Source organism: Cavia porcellus, unplaced genomic scaffold (genome assembly GCF_034190915.1).
Source record: "Cavia porcellus strain 051 isolate PalLab524CR breed Dunkin Hartley unplaced genomic scaffold, mCavPor4.1 scaffold_8, whole genome shotgun sequence".
Lineage (NCBI taxonomy): Eukaryota > Metazoa > Chordata > Mammalia > Rodentia > Caviidae > Cavia > Cavia porcellus.
Window position 1 is genome coordinate 11,972,900 of NW_026947491.1, and position 17,203 is coordinate 11,990,102.

The window sequence follows — 17,203 nt, forward strand, 5'->3', positions numbered from 1 at the left end:
CAACAGTGAGTCCGGAAACCTAGGGCGGTCCCTGAGGACCGCGCACGCGCAGCGCCGAGGGCGTGGCTTTGGCGGACAGGGTCCGGAGGGCTGGAAAAGCTGGCGCTGGAGTTCGACCTGGAGTAGCTCCCGGGGCGCTCGGGCTCCAGGTGGGCGAGGTGGTCGTGGCCCCGGGGACGCGACTGCCAGGTGAGCGGCCCGGGCTGTCCTCGCCCGGGCCAGGCTGCGGCGCGGGCGGGAGCGAGGCCCAGGGCGGCGCCCGCAGCCAGGGCGGATGGGTGGGGCTGGGGGACGCCGGGTGTTGGGACCGCACTGTCCCCAGGTCCCTACGGGTGGGCCGGAAAATGGAGGTGTGGGGTCCTTGGGGCGGGGATCGGGCCGCCTGGGAGCAGAGTGAAGCTGATCCCCCTCCAAACCCCCTGGCCGTGGGCCAGAGTTTGTGTCATTTGCATCGCGTTCCTGCACAGTGACACGCACGTGCGAGCAGGCGAGTGTCGGTCTGAATCCCAAACCCGGCCACCTGTCCCTAGCCTGGTGACCCTGGGCTCGTCTCTGCCTCTGGGGATCTCGTTTGAGTGCCGGCTGTCCTGCTTCAGCCTCGTAGATTCGCATCAGGGTCAGCAGTTTCCGTGTACCCTGCGCTGCTGGAGGCACCTGCTAGGTGCTCACCGCTGGGTGTCACGTGGCTGTCGCCGCCCACGACGTCCTCAGGAGCCAGCGTGCTGAGTGCAGTGTGCACAGGGTGAGGGGCAGGTAAGCCATCCTTGGACAGGCTAGAGAGCGGTAGAGCTGTAAGCCGATAGCACAGCTCCTATGTGACCAGGACCAACCTCTGGGTCCCTCCGCACAACCTGGTTGTCCAAGACTGTCAGATGCCGGTCATCCCAGCCCCAAGCAGGCTGAGGCAGGGTGATCTCCATGAGCTGGAGGCCAGCCTGGGATACACAGTCTGTCTAGGACAGTGAGCTGGATTAGAACACCCTTCAGGTGCAGTCAGGTGACCTCTGTTGCTTGATCTGGTGTGGGGGCTGGAGGACCATGAGGGCAATGATTTCTGGAGCGGGAGAGTGGAGGAAGGGGCAGATCTGGAGGGAACATCCCAGTGACAGCACTCGTTGCCTCATGGACTTGCACAAATAATGCAGATGCAAGGGTGATTTGCTGGAGAACATATCTCGGAATAGCCGCAGATATCAGAAGCTTCCATAGAAGCTCTTTTCTCTGAGTTCCTGGGTTGATGTCCGAAGAAGCTGCAAAGAGCCAGGTGTGGTAGCTCATGCCTGTCTCTATATAATCTCAGCTGCTCAGGAGGCTGATGCAGACTAATCACAAGTTCAAAGCCAGCCTAGTGAGACACTCTGTAAATAAAAATAAATAGGGTTTGGGGATGTGGCTCAGTGGTGGAGCCCTTTCCTAGGAGAAGTCAAATCCCCAGCACCTCAAAAAAAAAAAAAAAAAAAAAAAGGTACAAAGACATTAGAGCAGTGATTTCCAAATCATTCTGGTATTCTAGGGACTTAATGAGATACGTTAGGATTTTACTAACAATAGGATCAGATTCTTAAAAGTCATTTAAAATCATACATATAAGTAATGCATTTATATACGTGGTCAGCTCTCCGTACCCTCAAGGTCTGCATCCTGAGATTTAATAAACCCCAGATTGAAAGCAGTCAAGAGAGTTGCACTGTAGCGAACACATATGTGCTTTTTCTTGTCATTTCCATAATGGCGCAGTGTAACAACCCCTCCCTTGGCATTTGCACCGTACTGGTGCAAATACCTACGCTACCTACGCTACGCACGATACCTACGTACGATACCTACGCTAGAGATGACTGAGTTGAGGCAGGCATGTGTGTAGCTTGTATGCAATACTTTCCTTCATATAAGGGACTCGAGCCTCCCGTGGGTTTGGTATCCACAGCCATCGTGACCTAATTCCCTTGCACATTCTGGGGGAGGGCTATGCTTGAATGTGTTCAGTATGTTGTACACCAACATGTGTGTGTATGTGTGTGTCTGAGACAGAGTTTCCCTAGGTATTCAAAGCTGGCCTTGAATTCACTATGTAGCCCATGCTGGCTACATAGGCTATGACGATCCTCCTGCCTCAGCCTCCCAAGAGCTGATGCCATCACACTTGGCTGTGTATTTTCTTTTGGGTCCATCAATTTTCTCTAACACCCTGTTCCCTGGCTTCGTTCATATGGTCCCGGCACCTATTCGGTTGTCCCTGACCTGTCAGTAATGAGTGGTAAAGTCAGATCTTCTTGCTGTTTCACAGATAAAGTAAAAATACAGAGAGCAGGGGGTGGGGGTGGGGGTGGTATGGCTGGCTCAGGAGCTTTGGGTCTGGGCTCAGACATGGCAGGTGGGCGAAAGGTGAACTCAGAGTGACGTCTACAAATACAGAGAAACCGTGAATCCCCTTATCAGTGGGGATTGAACCAGGGCCCCTGCACTGAGCTGCTGCCTCCGCTTTTTTCTTCTGAGATAGGGTCTTGCTAAATTGCCCAGGCTGTGCTCAAACATGGCAGTTGTTTCTCCTGCCTCAACCTCCCAGACTGCTGGCACAATAGGGCCCAGCTAAGAGAGAAACTTGGAGCAGGACCAGGGGCTTTCACTGACTGTGCCATCCTTCACCCACTGTCTGTCCTTTACCAGGCACGCTGCCCCCCACACAAGATCTGACCATGGCAGGGTGAGAGGGAGCCAAGGGCGGGCTGCTCTCCACAGACCCCTGGGAAACCATAAGATACAGCGGCCATAGTAAGCGCGTTTCTGTCCCCTTTGGTGAGAGGGATTCTGGGTGCTAATGTGTTCCATTGTGCTCTTCAGCCACTCTCTGTGGGTCCCAGATAGCTGGGTGGCAGCCCTTTAGTCTGTGCAATACACAGTTAACCCACCTTTCTGAAGCTCCTGGAGGGTAAGGCAGGCCCTTAAAAATGTTTTCGAGCACTTGGCATGGCAGCGGTGGTAACTCTGGCATTTTTGGAGGCTGGGGCAGGAGGATCTGGAGTTCAAGGTCTGCTTGGGCAATTGAGTAACATAGCGACACCTTGGGTCAAAATTTTAAAAAGAAAAAAGGTGGGCAAGGGTTTGGAGCTCAGCGTAAAGGCTCTGGGTTCAATCCTCAGTGCCACACATACAAAAAGATAGAATCTGGGAGCAAGTGAGGTGTTTGTGGCACACACCTGTGATTCCAGCACTCAGGAGGCTGAGCCAGGAGGATCACTGAGAGTCCAAGACCAGCCTGAGCTACATTCAAGACCCTGTCTCAAAAAAAAAAAAAAAAAAAAAAAAAACCTGTGGAGCAAATGAATATGTCATGGCATAGACATGTGAGGACAAAATAAGTGTGTTCGGAAACTCTGGGATCTACACACTCTGCAGGTTAACTGTGCAAGACTAGTAATCTGCACACGTGGGAAACAGGCACACGTAGGTCATGCATCCTCAGCCCTGGTCTTTTAGAAAGTACATCTAAAGCCGGGATGTAGCTACAAGGTCCTGAGTTCGATTTCTGGTACCAACAAAAGGAAAAAGTAGATCTATACAAAAGAATAGACGCACAGGACAAATGGAACAAGCCTCTGACATGACATCCTCTCCTTCCCCGGCCTTGCTGTCCCTGGCAGGTCCTTGAAGCAGCTTTTAGGTCAGGCTATTCCGGGATTTCAAGGGGAAGCACTCGGCCCCGCAGTTCCACAAAGGGAGATAGGAACTGGGTCGCAGCGGCTGGGTTGGTAAATGAGCTCATAAGAAGCCTTGCTGGCTCTGTCCCCGAGTCAGCTGGAGAGGGAGTAACCCTGAGTGTTTTGGGAGCCAAGACATGCCGGGGCCTTGTGCAGGTTAGACAAGCACCTGACCAAGAGCTCCAACCCAGCCCAGCTTTCTGTAATTTAAAAGGAAAAAAAACACCAGAATCCAATAGTACTCAAGAGCAAATAGTTAAGTAAAAGCAATACACTTGGGATCGAACCCAGGGCCATCAAATTGCTAAACTGCACAGGTAGGGCTGAAACTCGACATCCTCCTGCCTCCGCCTTCCAGGGTGCAGGGATGACAGCTGGGCACCCCACACTCAGCTTTCATGTCATGTTTCTTGATGTCAGCATAACTGACCTTTATTCTCCTAGGGGATCTTCCCTGTGGCACACTATGATGAAAAAATGTTCCGGAAAGGCAAAAAGCGACACAGCAGCAGCAGCTCCCAAAGCAGCGAGGTCAGCACAAAGAGCAAGGTAGGGAGAACTGTGTCCCTGGGCTGCTCTGTGTCCCTGGGCTGCTCGGCACACGTCCGCCCCCCTGTGATCCAGGCTGCCAAGGCTCACGTTTGACACCAGAGATGCTCGCTTTGGTTTAATTTCATTGTGTTTTGGCAGATTTTTTTTTTTAAATTCTTAAGTCCATTCAGCTATGTGTGGTCTCATGGGAACAAACACAGATGTTGAGTTTTGATCTGATGGAAACAGATATGTGAAGGGGCTGAGTCTCAGGAGTCCCAGGGTTCACTGTGCGTGTGACACTCACTTCTCTGGACGGCTGGTTAACACCTGTAGCTAAGGCTCTATAGATGCCGTTTGAAGAAGGAATGCATGGATTTAACTTAGGCAAAGCGAGCTTAGTGATCACAAATGTTCACAAAACATTATTGAGACATGTATGTAGTTCTCCATGTATGTAGTGCAGGCTGGCCTTAGAACTCACTTATGTAGCCTAGGCTGGCCTCAGATTCATGGTGATCCTCCTGCCTCAGCCTCCTGAGTACTGGGATGACAGGCATGCACCACCAGTTTGTAAGGAAACTATGAAATGATAGTTCTTCTGTGGGACAAAGCACTTTGTGATGTTTTTGTTGTTTTGGTACCGGGAACTGAACTCACAACCTTGCACTTGCCAGGCAGGCACTTTTGCCACTGAGCCCTCTGATGTGTTTTTTAAAAACGTACCCTGACAGCTATGCTGGTGTCACCTCGCACGGGGGTGGAATTAGATTGCCAAGTTCCAGGTGTTTACTGCCTGTGAACTTTGGGCCCGTCACTCTGCTCTCCTCTGTTCTCTTTCCTATGCTCTGCCTTGCTTTCTGCATGGGATTCATTTGGGGTTCTGTAGAAATAACCTCAAAGCACACTGTGGATTTCTAGAGAATACAGATAACGCAGCTTATAAGGATGAGAGGTCATGGCTTAGGCTGACAGTGCTGTGGGGCAGGAAGAGCCTCTGGGTGTATATGTTTTGCTGTGTTCGATTTTGGCTTTTGTGGGGGATGCTGAGACAAAGTCTTGCTTATACAGTTCAGGGTGGCCTTGAACTTAAGGAAATCCTCCTATCTCAGCCTCCCAAGTGCTGGGATCCCTGGTGTACGCCTCTGCACCCAGCTATAGCATGTGTTTTGAAGTTCATTCTGGAGTCTGTCTTTGGGAAAACCCGTGGCTGTCACTGTCCCTGAATGACTGGCCTGCAATCCTATGTGTCAGCTGGACATCATGAGGAATTTCAGTGCATTTAGGGTTGATCTCAAGAGCAGCCAGGCCACTGACTGCGGCTCAAGCCCATGTTTCTCAGTCCGTAGATTCCAGCCTCGGGGGTCTCTCGCGCTCCAGCACTGTGGCCAGCCTCGACACGGACTCCACCAAAAGCTCAGGTGGGTGGACGGCTCTGCCCAGGTCCTGGCCATGGTCTCTCCCTATGCCCACAGTTCCACTTTGTGGGGTGCCAAGCCCTGTGTGCCTGGGTTCTCCCTCCTGCTGCCTCCCAAAGTGCAGAAACAGCCAAACTGGGGAGTGGGAGGGAGACGTCACCAGGGGCTCCTTAGTGAGAGCTGGAGCCCAAGTGCTGCCTGGCAGCCCTTCGAGGTTTGCAGAGCATGAATCGAGGTGACTGAAGGGGAGGGGCCACTCACAACGAAGGTGGCCTTGAGAGACGCAGATTATGGTTGCAGATGTCACAGATACTACAGCCACTGGAATCAGTCACTCATCGGGTACCCATAGGCTGCTCCTCCTCTGAGCTCTTATCAACACGTAGCGAGTCACTGGGAATATTCACTTTCTCTCACTATGTTCACCTCCTCACCTGGAGCAGGGTCCCAGCCAAGCAGCCTGTGAAGGAGAATGCTGGAGTGTGAAGTCCATTACCTTTACTTCCAGGTGTCTTTAAAATACTAGAAATGGTGGCGTCATTTATTTTTTTTAACATTTCCTAAAAGCAATCATGGAGTATTTCCTTAGCGTGGTAGATCTTGAAACCATTTGTGGTAATGTTTGTGTTGACTAGCTTTCATAGCAGGTGGGGACTTTCTCTCTGGCATTAGTGCATCTACAAAAAAAATATAACCATTGGTGCTGGGCAGGGTGGCACACGCTTATCATCCCAGGACTCAGGAGGCTGAGGCAGGAGGATGGCAAGTTTGAGTCTAGCCTGGACAATTTAGGGACTTAACACCCTGTCTCATAATTAAAAAATAAAAGGAGGGGGTAGGAGTATAGCTCAGTACAAACCCTGACTTCAGTCCTGAGTACCGAAAATTACTGAAGATCACATTCTGGTGGTCTGCCCTGACTCTGGGATGCTCCGGGATCGTATTTCTCTTGAGGTCAGTGACAAGTTCCCTGCCCATTTAGGGCACAGCAACAGTAATTCAGACACCTGCGCAGAATTCCGAATAAAGTATGTCGGTGCCATTGAGAAACTGAAAGTCTCCGAGGGAAAGAATCTTGAAGGACCACTCGACCTGATAAATTATATAGATGTTGCCCAGGTAAGAACATTTTTAAAAGCTTTCAATTTAAAGCCTCTGGTTAGGAGATGACACCAAGCACTAGAGATGTACTCTCAGCAGCCACTGGGGGGGGCGCTGTCCTCACTGCCACGCGTCCTGTGGTCTTGGGCAGTTGCAGATGCCCTGGACGCTTCTTTAAGGCCATCAGGCAAAGCCTCACCGTAGCTGTCCGCTGTCTGCCTCTTGAGAGTGAATTCATAGCAGTATAGACCCAGTTACTCATTGACTGTCTCCAGGGCGAACGGAGGGGAGTGGGTTTCAGAAATCTACCTGGATCAAAAACACAATGACAAAAGCGTCCTCCTGCAGGGACAGTCGGAGTGAGAATTCAGGCACAGCAAAGCTGCCAAAGCCAGATTTGTGCACTTACCGGGGTGGAGGTGGACAAGTGTGATGTCCATGGTTAATCCTAAGAAAGCATACGCTCTCGGGTCAGGGTGTTAAGACATGCTCTATATCCCTGGAAGTAATGGAAATTATAATCAGGGAACAAACCCGTGGTCTGCTGTATTTATTCCAATTCGTTATCCCAGTATTTGGTTGGGACTGGGTGATTTCAACCAAGTAGCAGCACCCAGTTTAATCTAAGTGAAGTCCAAAGCAGGAAAGATTGTCATCTCCTCTCAAACTACAGGGCACCTTCCTTCCTGAAACACCGACACATTCCTCACCTTGCTAGAGGATTTTTGGGTGCTGAAATGCCGCTACCAACAGACAGTAGGGTAGTGATTACTGTTATCCTTGGTTTGGATTTTTGAAACTGCATGAAACCTGATAAGCAGGAAGTTCCTGTAATATTGTGAGGAGCCAGGGGTTAGGGTACTTGGACAGAGTTCATTTCCTGTCACTCACTATTTCAGAAAAACCTTTCCCATACGGGCCATCTCCTGACTGTTGTGTATTCTGAAGACAAATTAGGCCATGTTCTGACTTGTGAGGCATCCAGATAACCTGCTGGGGAAGCCACTGGCTGTCACGTCCTGATTTGTTTCCGAACAGCTCACAACGCTGGTTAGCCAAGGTCCTCCGCAGTCAGCTGCCCAGAGCCTTGGGCACGGGGACACCAGCCACACCTGTCCGTCTGGGTAGAGTGGAAAATGACTGAGAAATAGGGTCCCAGGGGCCCACTTCCTGATCATTTCAGGCCCTGACACCTCAAGTGCTGTACTTTAGAATCTAAATAAAGACTTTTGTTCTAGTGAGAGATCCAACAGTGGTATCTCAGTTTGGAACTAGGGCTCATACCAAGATACAGAACAGTATGCAAAAGTAGACTGATGTGAAGCCGGGCATGGTGGCACAGGAGCTGTAATCCCAGCCCTTGGGAGCTGAGGCAGGAAACGACAAGTTTGTGGCCAGCCTGAACTCTGTAGTGAGACCCTGTCTCCGAAAAAAAAAACAAAAACAAAAGCAAAGGAGAGTAGACTGCTGTCAGTTCTGCTCCGATCTGTGGGCTGTAAACTTTCTGAAATGTTGAGTTTTTCTCACATCCCTTGGGAGAGAAGTCTTGCTTGGCTAATAGGTACTCACAGTCTCCATAGTGGGCCTGTAACCAGCAGACAGCTGCAGGGACCAGTCTGACCTGAGCCCGAATGAAGTTTTAATCTGTTTTTACTTTAAAGCAAGATGGAAAGTTGCCTTTCGTCCCACCAGAGGAGGAATACATCATGGGGGTTTCCAAGTACGGTATCAAAGTCTCAACATCAGACCAGTATGTAAGTACTGCAGTGTATTAAAGACTCTTAGGAAGTGGGCATTCAGGCCTGCGAGGGTTTACTGGGAGTTAGGCCTCCCATTTGAGCGGCTGGCTGCCAGCTGGGCTAGACCACGGCCAATTTCTTAGGGTGAACACACCCAGGCCACACAGTGCACTCCACCCCCATTCTCCTACTGCCTGCAACCCCAGCTCCCTGGGAGGCTGAGGCAGGAGGATCCTAAGCCTGGCTGCCAGCCCAGTCACACAGTGAGACCCTATCTCATACAGAATAATAAAGGGCTGGTGGAGCTGAGGGGTACGGTGTTTGCCTAGCATGCCTGAGGCCCTGCTTTTATCTTTGTACCATAAAAATGAAAGAGAAGCAGCTATCACCTTGCAAAGTGGCAGATATGAGCATGTGGCTCCCATCCTCCTGTCCTGTCTTTCTGGGGTCTGAGTAGGAAGGTGTGACCTGGAAGACAAGTTGTCCCCACCACCCAGCATCTCAGCGTCCCCTGCTGAGGAGTTCGAGTTTGGTTAAAGTCTAGCAACACTTTCTTCTCCGAGGTGCTGGGGATTGAATCTAGGGTGTTGTCACTGAGCTACAGCCCCTTCACTGAGACAGGGTCTGAGTTGCCCAGGTGGGACTCAAACCTGTGACCCTCCCGCCTCCGCCTCACTCTGCACCGTGACTGGTGCCAGGGTGGGAGGACACGGGCCACCCTGACGGCCGCCGTCCCCACAGGCTGTGCTGCACCGGCATGCGCTCTACCTGATCCTGCGCATGGTGTGCTATGACGACGGCCTGGGCGCGGGCAAGGGCTTACTGGCTCTCAAGACCACGGACGCCAGCAACGAGGAGTACAGCCTGTGGGTCTACCAGTGCGGCAGCCTGGTGAGGGCCGTGGCCCGGGGTCCCCAGCCCCAGCTCCATGTTCTGCTGAGGGGTACAAAGACATGTGGGTGATCTGGGGTGGGAGCGTGCAGGTTTGGGAGGCACGGAGGGGACAGATGGGGAGAAACTGTCAGCCCTCGCTCACCAAGTCCTCTCTCATTGCGCAGGAGCAAGCACAAGCCATCTGCAAGGTTCTGTCCAGTGCGTTTGACTCCGTGCTGACCTCGGAGAAGCCCTGACCCTGCTGCCTGCGGTGCCAGTGGCCGGCTACTTTCCACACTGTGCCTCAAATCCGTAACCTGAGCTCGTAGGGAGGCAGGGACAGCACCCCAGTCTCACAGACACCTGTCATTTTTTAAATATTGAAATGCACAATGAGTTAACCCTCAGTGGGCTATTTTTAGGGATAAAAAGAAATCCTTGAGGCTGGGGATATAGCTCAGTGGCACAGCACCTGCCTGGCAAGCATGAGGTCATGAGTTCAATTCCCGGTACCAAAAAAAAGAAAAAAAATTCTCATTTTAAAATGCAAGTAAGTGCCACAAAAGTTCATTCCAATCACACTGAGGCCCTGAGGATGACAGTGAAACTGCCCGTGTGGCCACAGGTTGGGCTGCAGCAGTGAGGGACACCAGCAACCTGAGTCCCGTGGAGGAAGTTTTCACTGTCAGGGTGGAAACCCTGGTGCTGGAAGCATCGTAGATGTCCCCTCATGCTAGCAGTCAGTATTTGAAGGATCTCATGGACAGCACACTAGGGTATGCTTTTTTTAAAGAAAGGATATCAACACTTTGGGTTTTTTTTTGTTTTGTTTTGTTTTTTGTCTTTTGGTACCAGGGACCAAACTCACAGCCTTGCACTTACCAGGCAGGTGCTTCTGCCACTGAGCTAAATATCCGAGTCCCATATCAATACTTTAAAGATTAAAAACAGAATTAAAACCATGTCCATTTAAAAGTACTTTATTTTTCTTCTAGTCGAATGACTAGTTAACGAGGAGTAAACTTTATTAGACATGCTCTAATTATAAATCACTGCATTAGGAACAATGAAAATAATCAATTTCGGTTATACAATATATACAGTTGCGCTGCACCTAGCCCGAAGTCATTGAGTGAGTGGACTGAATATAATACATCTCCAACAGCGTCGCCCGGGCCACGCAGCAAGCCGCCCACCTGCCACCGCGGCCCCTCAGCCAGAGCCCCGGAAATGGCACAGAGATGGCAGAAGCCCGCGCTGAAGTTCATGAAATGTAAACTTCGAATATAAATATTTATCTACAATGTTCTCTTCCTTCTAAGGTCTGCTTTGTTTTTTTCGCTTTCTTCTTTCTTTCTTTCCAATTGCCAAGAGCAAATAACTAAGAAAAGGCATGGTGGGGAAGTGAAAAGAATTCCCCTGGGTGAGGACTATTGCTGGCTCCCGGGAGCGCCCCCTGGGGGCTGGCTGGGAAGCGCTTCCCAGGGGGTGGCTACTTTGGGACTGGAGATAAGGGAGGATTCCTCAGATCACTGCACTGGGCGTCACAACCATGCAGGGCAGCCAGCCGTGTGCTCAGGCTCTTAAATCTGAGAAAATGGACTCAACAGAGGGTTCAGACATCAACAGGAAGTAACCGGTAGTGAACTCAGATGTAGTGCTTTAAAAAAAAAAAAAGACTTTAAACATTGACCTGGAACATTGAAAGACAAAAAGTGATGGCTCTTGGACATCGCAAAATATTCCAGTCCTGTCTTTACCAGAGCAAACAAAAACACAGGGACAAAGAAAGCTTTAAACGCTGCACACTTAGGGGAGCCTTGCATTGTGAGGACATGCTGCTTTGATCCAGTCTGCCATCAGACAATACGGTGTAGGTGCTGCCGCCTCACTCGCCAAGCTACATCACCCCTCTGTGTTTATGATGCGAGTGGGCACTGCACACCTGCCCATCCCCAGAGCATCGAACCTTCCAGCCTCTGACTCTGACGCTGACCATGTGGAGACTGGACAGTCGAGTTCATTACGCTCATGAGCTGGGATTTTCTTGGCGCACAACCCCCCACCCTGGTAGTGTAAGGTAAGGTGACACCGATGGTCTTGGCAGGATAAGAATGTGGAACACTGTATTCCTGACAGTTCTCAAGTGCAAATGGACAGATGCAGGTGAAGACAGGAACAACCATTCTGTCCATGTCCTCTACAGATTCAGGTTGCTAAGCTAGGGGTGTCCTTGGGGGCTACACAGGTTAGTCAGCGACATATACGATAGGAAGTGGCAGGCACACAGCTGCTGTGTCCTGGGGGACCCAAGGCAGCAAAAGCTGAACCCCGAAAACATGTAAGCAAGGCAGAGAGACAGTTCTGCAGCTCATCCAGTGGTCTTTGCCCAAGCCAGGAAATGGCTTGTTAAAACCCAGAGGATGGATTGCCATTTCTGGAGGTCATCAGGGGCTGCCAGAAGTTTGGCCGAGTATGATTGTTCCAACACAGATCACACGCATGCAGGGCAGGTTACAAAACTGGAGGTTCATGTCCCTGAGCTACAGACACTGACTGGGTGGGTTGCAGAGTGGGTGTCTTTAAAGCTGAACTGATGGGGATTCCTGGGCCTGGCTGTGACATGAAACTTTCTTCACAGGCAGTGTCATCTAGAGGTCACACAATTTTCACATGCCATAAACATTTTCATATCCTCCTTTTATGTCAGTGGCCCCCAAGCCTCATGCAATTATGCACTCAACCAAATCTAATGTTTGTGATTGCTGTCTAGTGCTTGCTGTCTAGTGCTTGGATTGATGGTGTGAGTGGTACACTACCTAGGGGTGGAGCCAGCATACAGTATAATGACAGGAAGAAGGTCTCTCTCTTGCCTGTTCATAGCGGCCATGAACGATGGCCCCACTGAGTAGGGACAGAAATCTCTAAGAACTATAAGAAATAAACCTTTCCTTCCCTAACTTTGGGTGTCAGGTATTTTGTCTGTGACGAGTAAAACGTAACTAAGAAATCCCCCCGCCCCAATCCCACCAAGATTTGAATTCAGGATGTTTGCCCTAAGCTTACCTTCCTGGCCCTTTTTTCATTTTTTGATACGGGGTTTCAATAAGTGGCTAAGTTGCCTAGGCTGTGGGCAAACTTGGTATCCCAATGCCTCATCCTCCGCCTCCCAGAGTGCTGGGATGACTGGTGTCTGTCAGCATGCATGGCTGCTGTGGATTTTTATTTAGAGTGGCAGTTTATTAGCATCCTAAAATAGAAACTCCAGAATGTGAGACCTAGGAAAGCAGGAAAATTTCCCAATTATTTTCGTTTCAGCATTTTTAGGGTTAGCTAATTTTGTTGATGCCAGATCTTGGTTATGTAATTCCAATAACTTTTCAGTGCACCTTAGGAAATTCCATCTTTCCTAATTGAAGTATAGTAACATTTCATGAGAACTGCAAACGTCCAGGCTGAGCCTGGGATTGGCAGCTGAGGAGGGAACCAGTCAGTCAGCGATAAAGTGCACGAAGGACACAGGGAAAGCTCCTTTGCGGCTGGGGTCTCCCTCAAGGTGGCCGATCTGGAAGGACCAAGGCTCAGGGTTACAGAGGTGCCCAGCGTGACGGCGTCCTGCGCTCAGCAGGCTGGTGGGGAGGGAGCCTGGCTGACATATGCTTTTCCACCCTTCCAGAGAGACTGGGGAATCTTGGCCATGGTGCCCTGGAGGAGGACTCAGGCTGGAACACAGTGGGGGCCCCACTCGGGATGGGGACTAAGGCTGGAATCCCAGGGCCCCAGGATCTCCATCTCCCCATTGCCCCTGCCATAGCCCTAGCCAGGCTCTGCCCTGGAGGCTGCCATTCTCTCGCCCCCTCATCCAGCTCTGGGGCATGGTCTGGACACTGCTGACCACCGCCAGACCAGATCAGGCCAGGCCCTTGGAGATAGTATTCAGGCAGGATGCCAGGCCCCTTGGATGGCGCAGGTGAGCGGGCTCCAGATAGGAGGGGGGCGCATTGCGACTCACCCACCACTCCTGGTCCTCCTCCCCATCCACGACAATCACGTCACCCTCGGAGAAGGTCAGCTCATCTGGATTGTCAGCCACGCAGTTGTAGAGCGCTTTTACCCGCTTAGGCTTTGCCTTGGTCTGTGCCGGGATGGGAAGACCAGAGGTTGAGGGGTGAGTCCTGAGCAGAGAAGCCTGTCCCCTGCTGGGCTCCGGGTCTGGGTCCTGCCCAAGCCCAGGAGCCCTGACTTTGAGGTAAGCAGCTCAGTGAAGGAGGGGAAGGGGAGCCCCAGGCAACACCAGCCCTGGGCAGAGCCAGAGATAATGAAGCAGGCTCTCAGTGGCCGCCAGGGACAGGAGAGAACCCAGCATGCCCTGACCGGAAGGCCCCAGGCCTCATGGTTTGGCCAGGGAAGGAGAGCAGGGGTCACTCACCGCCTGAGACTTCCTGGGCATAGGCGCAGGTGGCTGCAGGGGTGCAGTGCTAGACAGGGGACCCACAGCTTCTGTCCAGAGAGACCCCTGCATTAGCACCAGAGGCAGGACCTGCCCCAAGTGCCTCATGGCTCACACCCCGGACTGAAGTAGTGACCACAGGAACCGAGGTCAGGCCTGACCTAAAGGCACAAAGGGAGAAGACCCCCAAACCCCAGAGACCCCTCTGCCTTTCCAGTGTGTGTGCAATAGGAACTCAAGCAAAGTTCCGATGCACAGCAAAGAGGAGACCCTGAGTTTAGAGCAAGTGCCCAGCCCTAGAGAGGCCAACGGTGGCCAGGGCTGAGCCTGGGCTCTGCGCTCCACGCTCCATGGCCACGCAGAAACAAAGCCAGCCCTGTAGCAGGTAATCAACGGACAAGACAGAAGGGAACGCACAGGAAATGGACAGGGCTCTTTCCCAAAGTGGGCAGCAGAGAGGGGGAGTAAGAAGAGTTAAGATGTTTGCGTGCACAGACCAACTACCCCCGGGACTGGACCATCAGGTACTGCAAATGTGGCCAATAAAAATAAATGACAGTTACCTGGCCCTCTCGGCTGGCCTTTGCTGCCCAGCAGGGTTGGCTTGTCGGTCCTGCAGAGAAGGAGAAAGCAAACTTACTGATGGGAGGGCCACTGCACCCGCCCTCACCCATGATACACATAGCCACCCAGCCTCTGTGCTCCTCTTCCTGGAGAAAGGATGGAGGGCCTGGAGCAGAGTGCTGGGCTGTAATCCCTAATCCTAAAGCCAGGACTTCTCCAAATCACCCCAGGCTGCATCCTCTTCTGCTCAGCCCTCCCAGGAAAGCCAGGACCAGGACCTGGCCCAGACCCTACCACAGACAGGAAGCAGGGGAGCTCTGAGTCCTGCACAGCAAGCAAAGGGCAGTCTGAAGACCGGGAGCCCGGATACAGGGGCTGCTTGCCGGCTGGGACACCAGCTCTGTCAATTCAACCTAAAGGGGGCAAGGCAGCGGGCTCTGTCTGCGGCTGCCCAGGGCACCGGAGGCTGGAAGCCAGGCAGGGTTCTTTCTACCGTACCTCCTTCCCAGCTGCCCAGAATGCATCCACCTGAGTCTGCAGTATCAAAATGAAGGCAGGGTGCAGTGTTGATGGTATAGTGGTGAGCATAGCTGCCTTCCAAAATGAAGGCAGGGAAAACATGATGCTGGCTTTTTGTTTTTTGGTACCCAGGATTGAACTCACAACCTCAAGCTTGCCAGGCAGGTGCTTATACCACTGAGCTCAATTCATGGCCCTTACCCTTTTTTTTGTTTTTTTTGAGACAAGATCTTGCTAAGTAGCCCAGGCTGGCCTTGAATTCAGCAATTCTCCTGCTTCAGCCTCCTGAGTGCTGGGATTACAGATGTGCACCACCATGCCCAGCACAATTTTACTTTTATTTTCAAGGAACTGAAAAGGTCTAAAAGTGAGGCCCACCATCTCTGGGTGTACACGCCTCGGAGAACACAGTCAGGATGACCCCAACTACAAGCACACCCGCAAGCCCCCATCAGCAGCCCCTTTCCTCAAAGGGTCAGGCGGAAATTTTTCAGGCCTTGTAGGTTGCGAGGCTGACTTGCTGTGGCAGCTCAGCAGCCACAGATGCCTCGCACATGGTGGGGCCATGGCCCCAGCAGACCTCATCCTCGCCTGGAGGTTCAGCTTCACGCAGTTCTCCTGCGCCCTCTGGAAGTCTCCTTCTGCCTTCTTCCTACCATTTCTGTATCCAGTAGTCATTTGGACCTCGCAGACCACGGAGAAACAGGCAGCGGTTTGCACTCAAGAAACAAACACCATCCATCAGCCCACGGGCAAAAGTACGGGGGGTGGGGGACTCTGGTGCTCTTTTGATGATATGGTTGACGGATTTTTCTTTTTCTTTTTCTTTTTTTTTTTTTTTTGGGTCTTTTTCATTTTTTATCGGTACCAGAGATCGAACTCATGACCGCACACTTGCAAGGCAGGCGCTTATGCCGCTGAGCTAAATCCCCAGCCCCCAGTTGACGGATTTTTCCCATGGGTGAATTAACATGGCGCTGCACTGAGCCTCCTGGGGCATGACTTCCAGCCTTCTCCATAGTGCACAAATTAAATCTCCTGTTTTCATGAGCGCCAGTGTTCCTCCAATCAGCTGTCAACACGTCATTCCGCCTGCCCCCTTTAACTCACCCTCCCCCCTCCGTCAATTCCAAATAAAGCCCCCCACCCTTTTCTTGAACCTTCCAGAGGGCGTTTGCCACTCTTTGGCAGCCTTTCTGAGGCCGCAATAAAGTCCTCTTTTCTTTTTTCTCTTCTTTCTTTCTTTCTTTTTCTCTTTCTTCCCTTCCTTCCTTCCTTCCTTCCTTCCCTTCCCTTCCTTTCCCTTCTTTTCCCTTCCTTCCTTCCTTCCTTTCTTTCTCCCTTTTCTCTCCTTTTGACTCTAGCAAACAACGGTCTCCCATGGGGTCCTTCCGGAATGGAACTGACAACGGGAGCCCTGCTGCTCAGTGTTGTCACCAGCTCTGTCGTCCTCCTAACTCCCACCACCGGTTCCGCCTCTGCAAGGACATAGAAGGTGGCCAGACCACTCCCCTTCTTGGGGTATCACCTATGCCAGGTTGGGCATCCTATGTGCAGGGCACTGTGGCAAGTGCCTGGACCTCATGCAGAGCTCTGAGACACAACTCGGCCTCCCCAAGGACAGCAGCTTGAGAGCCCTCATCAGGGGACAGCATGAGGGGCCACAGAAGGGTGCTGGAGGCCCAGCCCTCTGGAGGCTGAGGCAGGAGACTTCCATGGGCTCATGGCCAGTGTGAGTTCAAGGCCAGCCTCAGCTATGTACCCAGACCCTGTGTCAAAACACATACACACACACACACACACACACACACACACACACACACACACACACGAGGCAGGGGAGGAACGGCCCATCACTGGAAACCCTTGGGCATCAAGGCAGGATGGGGTGTGTGTTTAACTCACCCAGGCGCTGGCTTCTTCTGCAGCAAGCGGCTGGGCGGCTGGGGGGGCAGGGGCTTGCTCTGCGAGGCTGTGGACGGCCCAGCCTTGCTGGCCTGGCCTAGGGCTTCCAGCACCCCAGGCGGCTTGGCCACGGAAGGGGGTGGTGTAGAGGTCAGGGGATCTGCGGGAGAGAGCAGAGTGAGGTGCAGGGTCGGCCCAAGCCTGGAGGTCTCTCCTCCTCCCAGTGGCTTCCCAGGATGTGCGCCTGCCTGACCCCTTGCCGGTTCTCTGAAAACCAGGATCACAGCAGCTTGGGCCACCAAATAAGAGCCGGGGGTGGTGCGGGCAGCAGTAGGAGGCTGAGTCTGGATCTGACGCCAGCCTGGCCCCTGCCTCAGGGAGCAGGACCTCTGCCCGAGCTGCCCT

At 52.2% G+C, this 17,203-nt stretch overlaps 2 protein-coding genes across 17 annotated transcripts in view; one reads left to right on the top strand and one right to left on the bottom strand.

The window, feature by feature from the left end:
• The first annotated feature begins 45 nt into the window (after positions 1 to 45).
• Itgb1bp1 (integrin subunit beta 1 binding protein 1) lies at positions 46 to 10,664 on the top strand. 10 transcript variants are annotated; one of them, XM_063254383.1, is made up of 9 exons: positions 46 to 189; positions 597 to 753; positions 2,668 to 2,772; positions 4,143 to 4,247; positions 5,572 to 5,650; positions 6,630 to 6,766; positions 8,410 to 8,502; positions 9,229 to 9,430; positions 9,546 to 10,664. In XM_063254383.1, exons 4-9 carry the CDS (start codon positions 4,176 to 4,178, stop codon positions 9,587 to 9,589), a joined length of 627 nt encoding a protein of 208 aa, XP_063110453.1. In that variant the 5' UTR covers positions 46 to 189; positions 597 to 753; positions 2,668 to 2,772; positions 4,143 to 4,175; the 3' UTR covers positions 9,590 to 10,664. The 10 variants fall into 10 exon arrangements, with proteins under 10 accessions (XP_063110453.1, XP_063110456.1, XP_063110448.1 ...); XM_063254385.1 differs by having other exon boundaries at positions 52 to 189; positions 468 to 753; XM_063254378.1 differs by lacking the exon at positions 2,668 to 2,772 and having other exon boundaries at positions 47 to 189.
• The window catches only part of Asap2 (ArfGAP with SH3 domain, ankyrin repeat and PH domain 2), a 133,965-nt gene continuing 127,086 nt past the window's right edge, over positions 10,325 to 17,203 (bottom strand). For 6 of the 7 annotated variants that reach the window (XM_063254363.1, XM_063254360.1, XM_063254364.1 and 3 more), the window contains 5 exons: positions 16,799 to 16,958; positions 14,374 to 14,423; positions 13,790 to 13,860; positions 13,373 to 13,495; positions 10,325 to 12,925 (listed from right to left, as the gene is read on the bottom strand). In XM_063254363.1, the coding sequence (XP_063110433.1) occupies positions 12,851 to 12,925; positions 13,373 to 13,495; positions 13,790 to 13,860; positions 14,374 to 14,423; positions 16,799 to 16,958 (479 nt within the window). In that variant the 3' untranslated portion in view covers positions 10,325 to 12,850. The remainder of the gene's footprint in view (positions 12,926 to 13,372; positions 13,496 to 13,789; positions 13,861 to 14,373; positions 14,424 to 16,798; positions 16,959 to 17,203) is intronic. The other variant, XM_063254361.1, reaches the window with a different exon arrangement.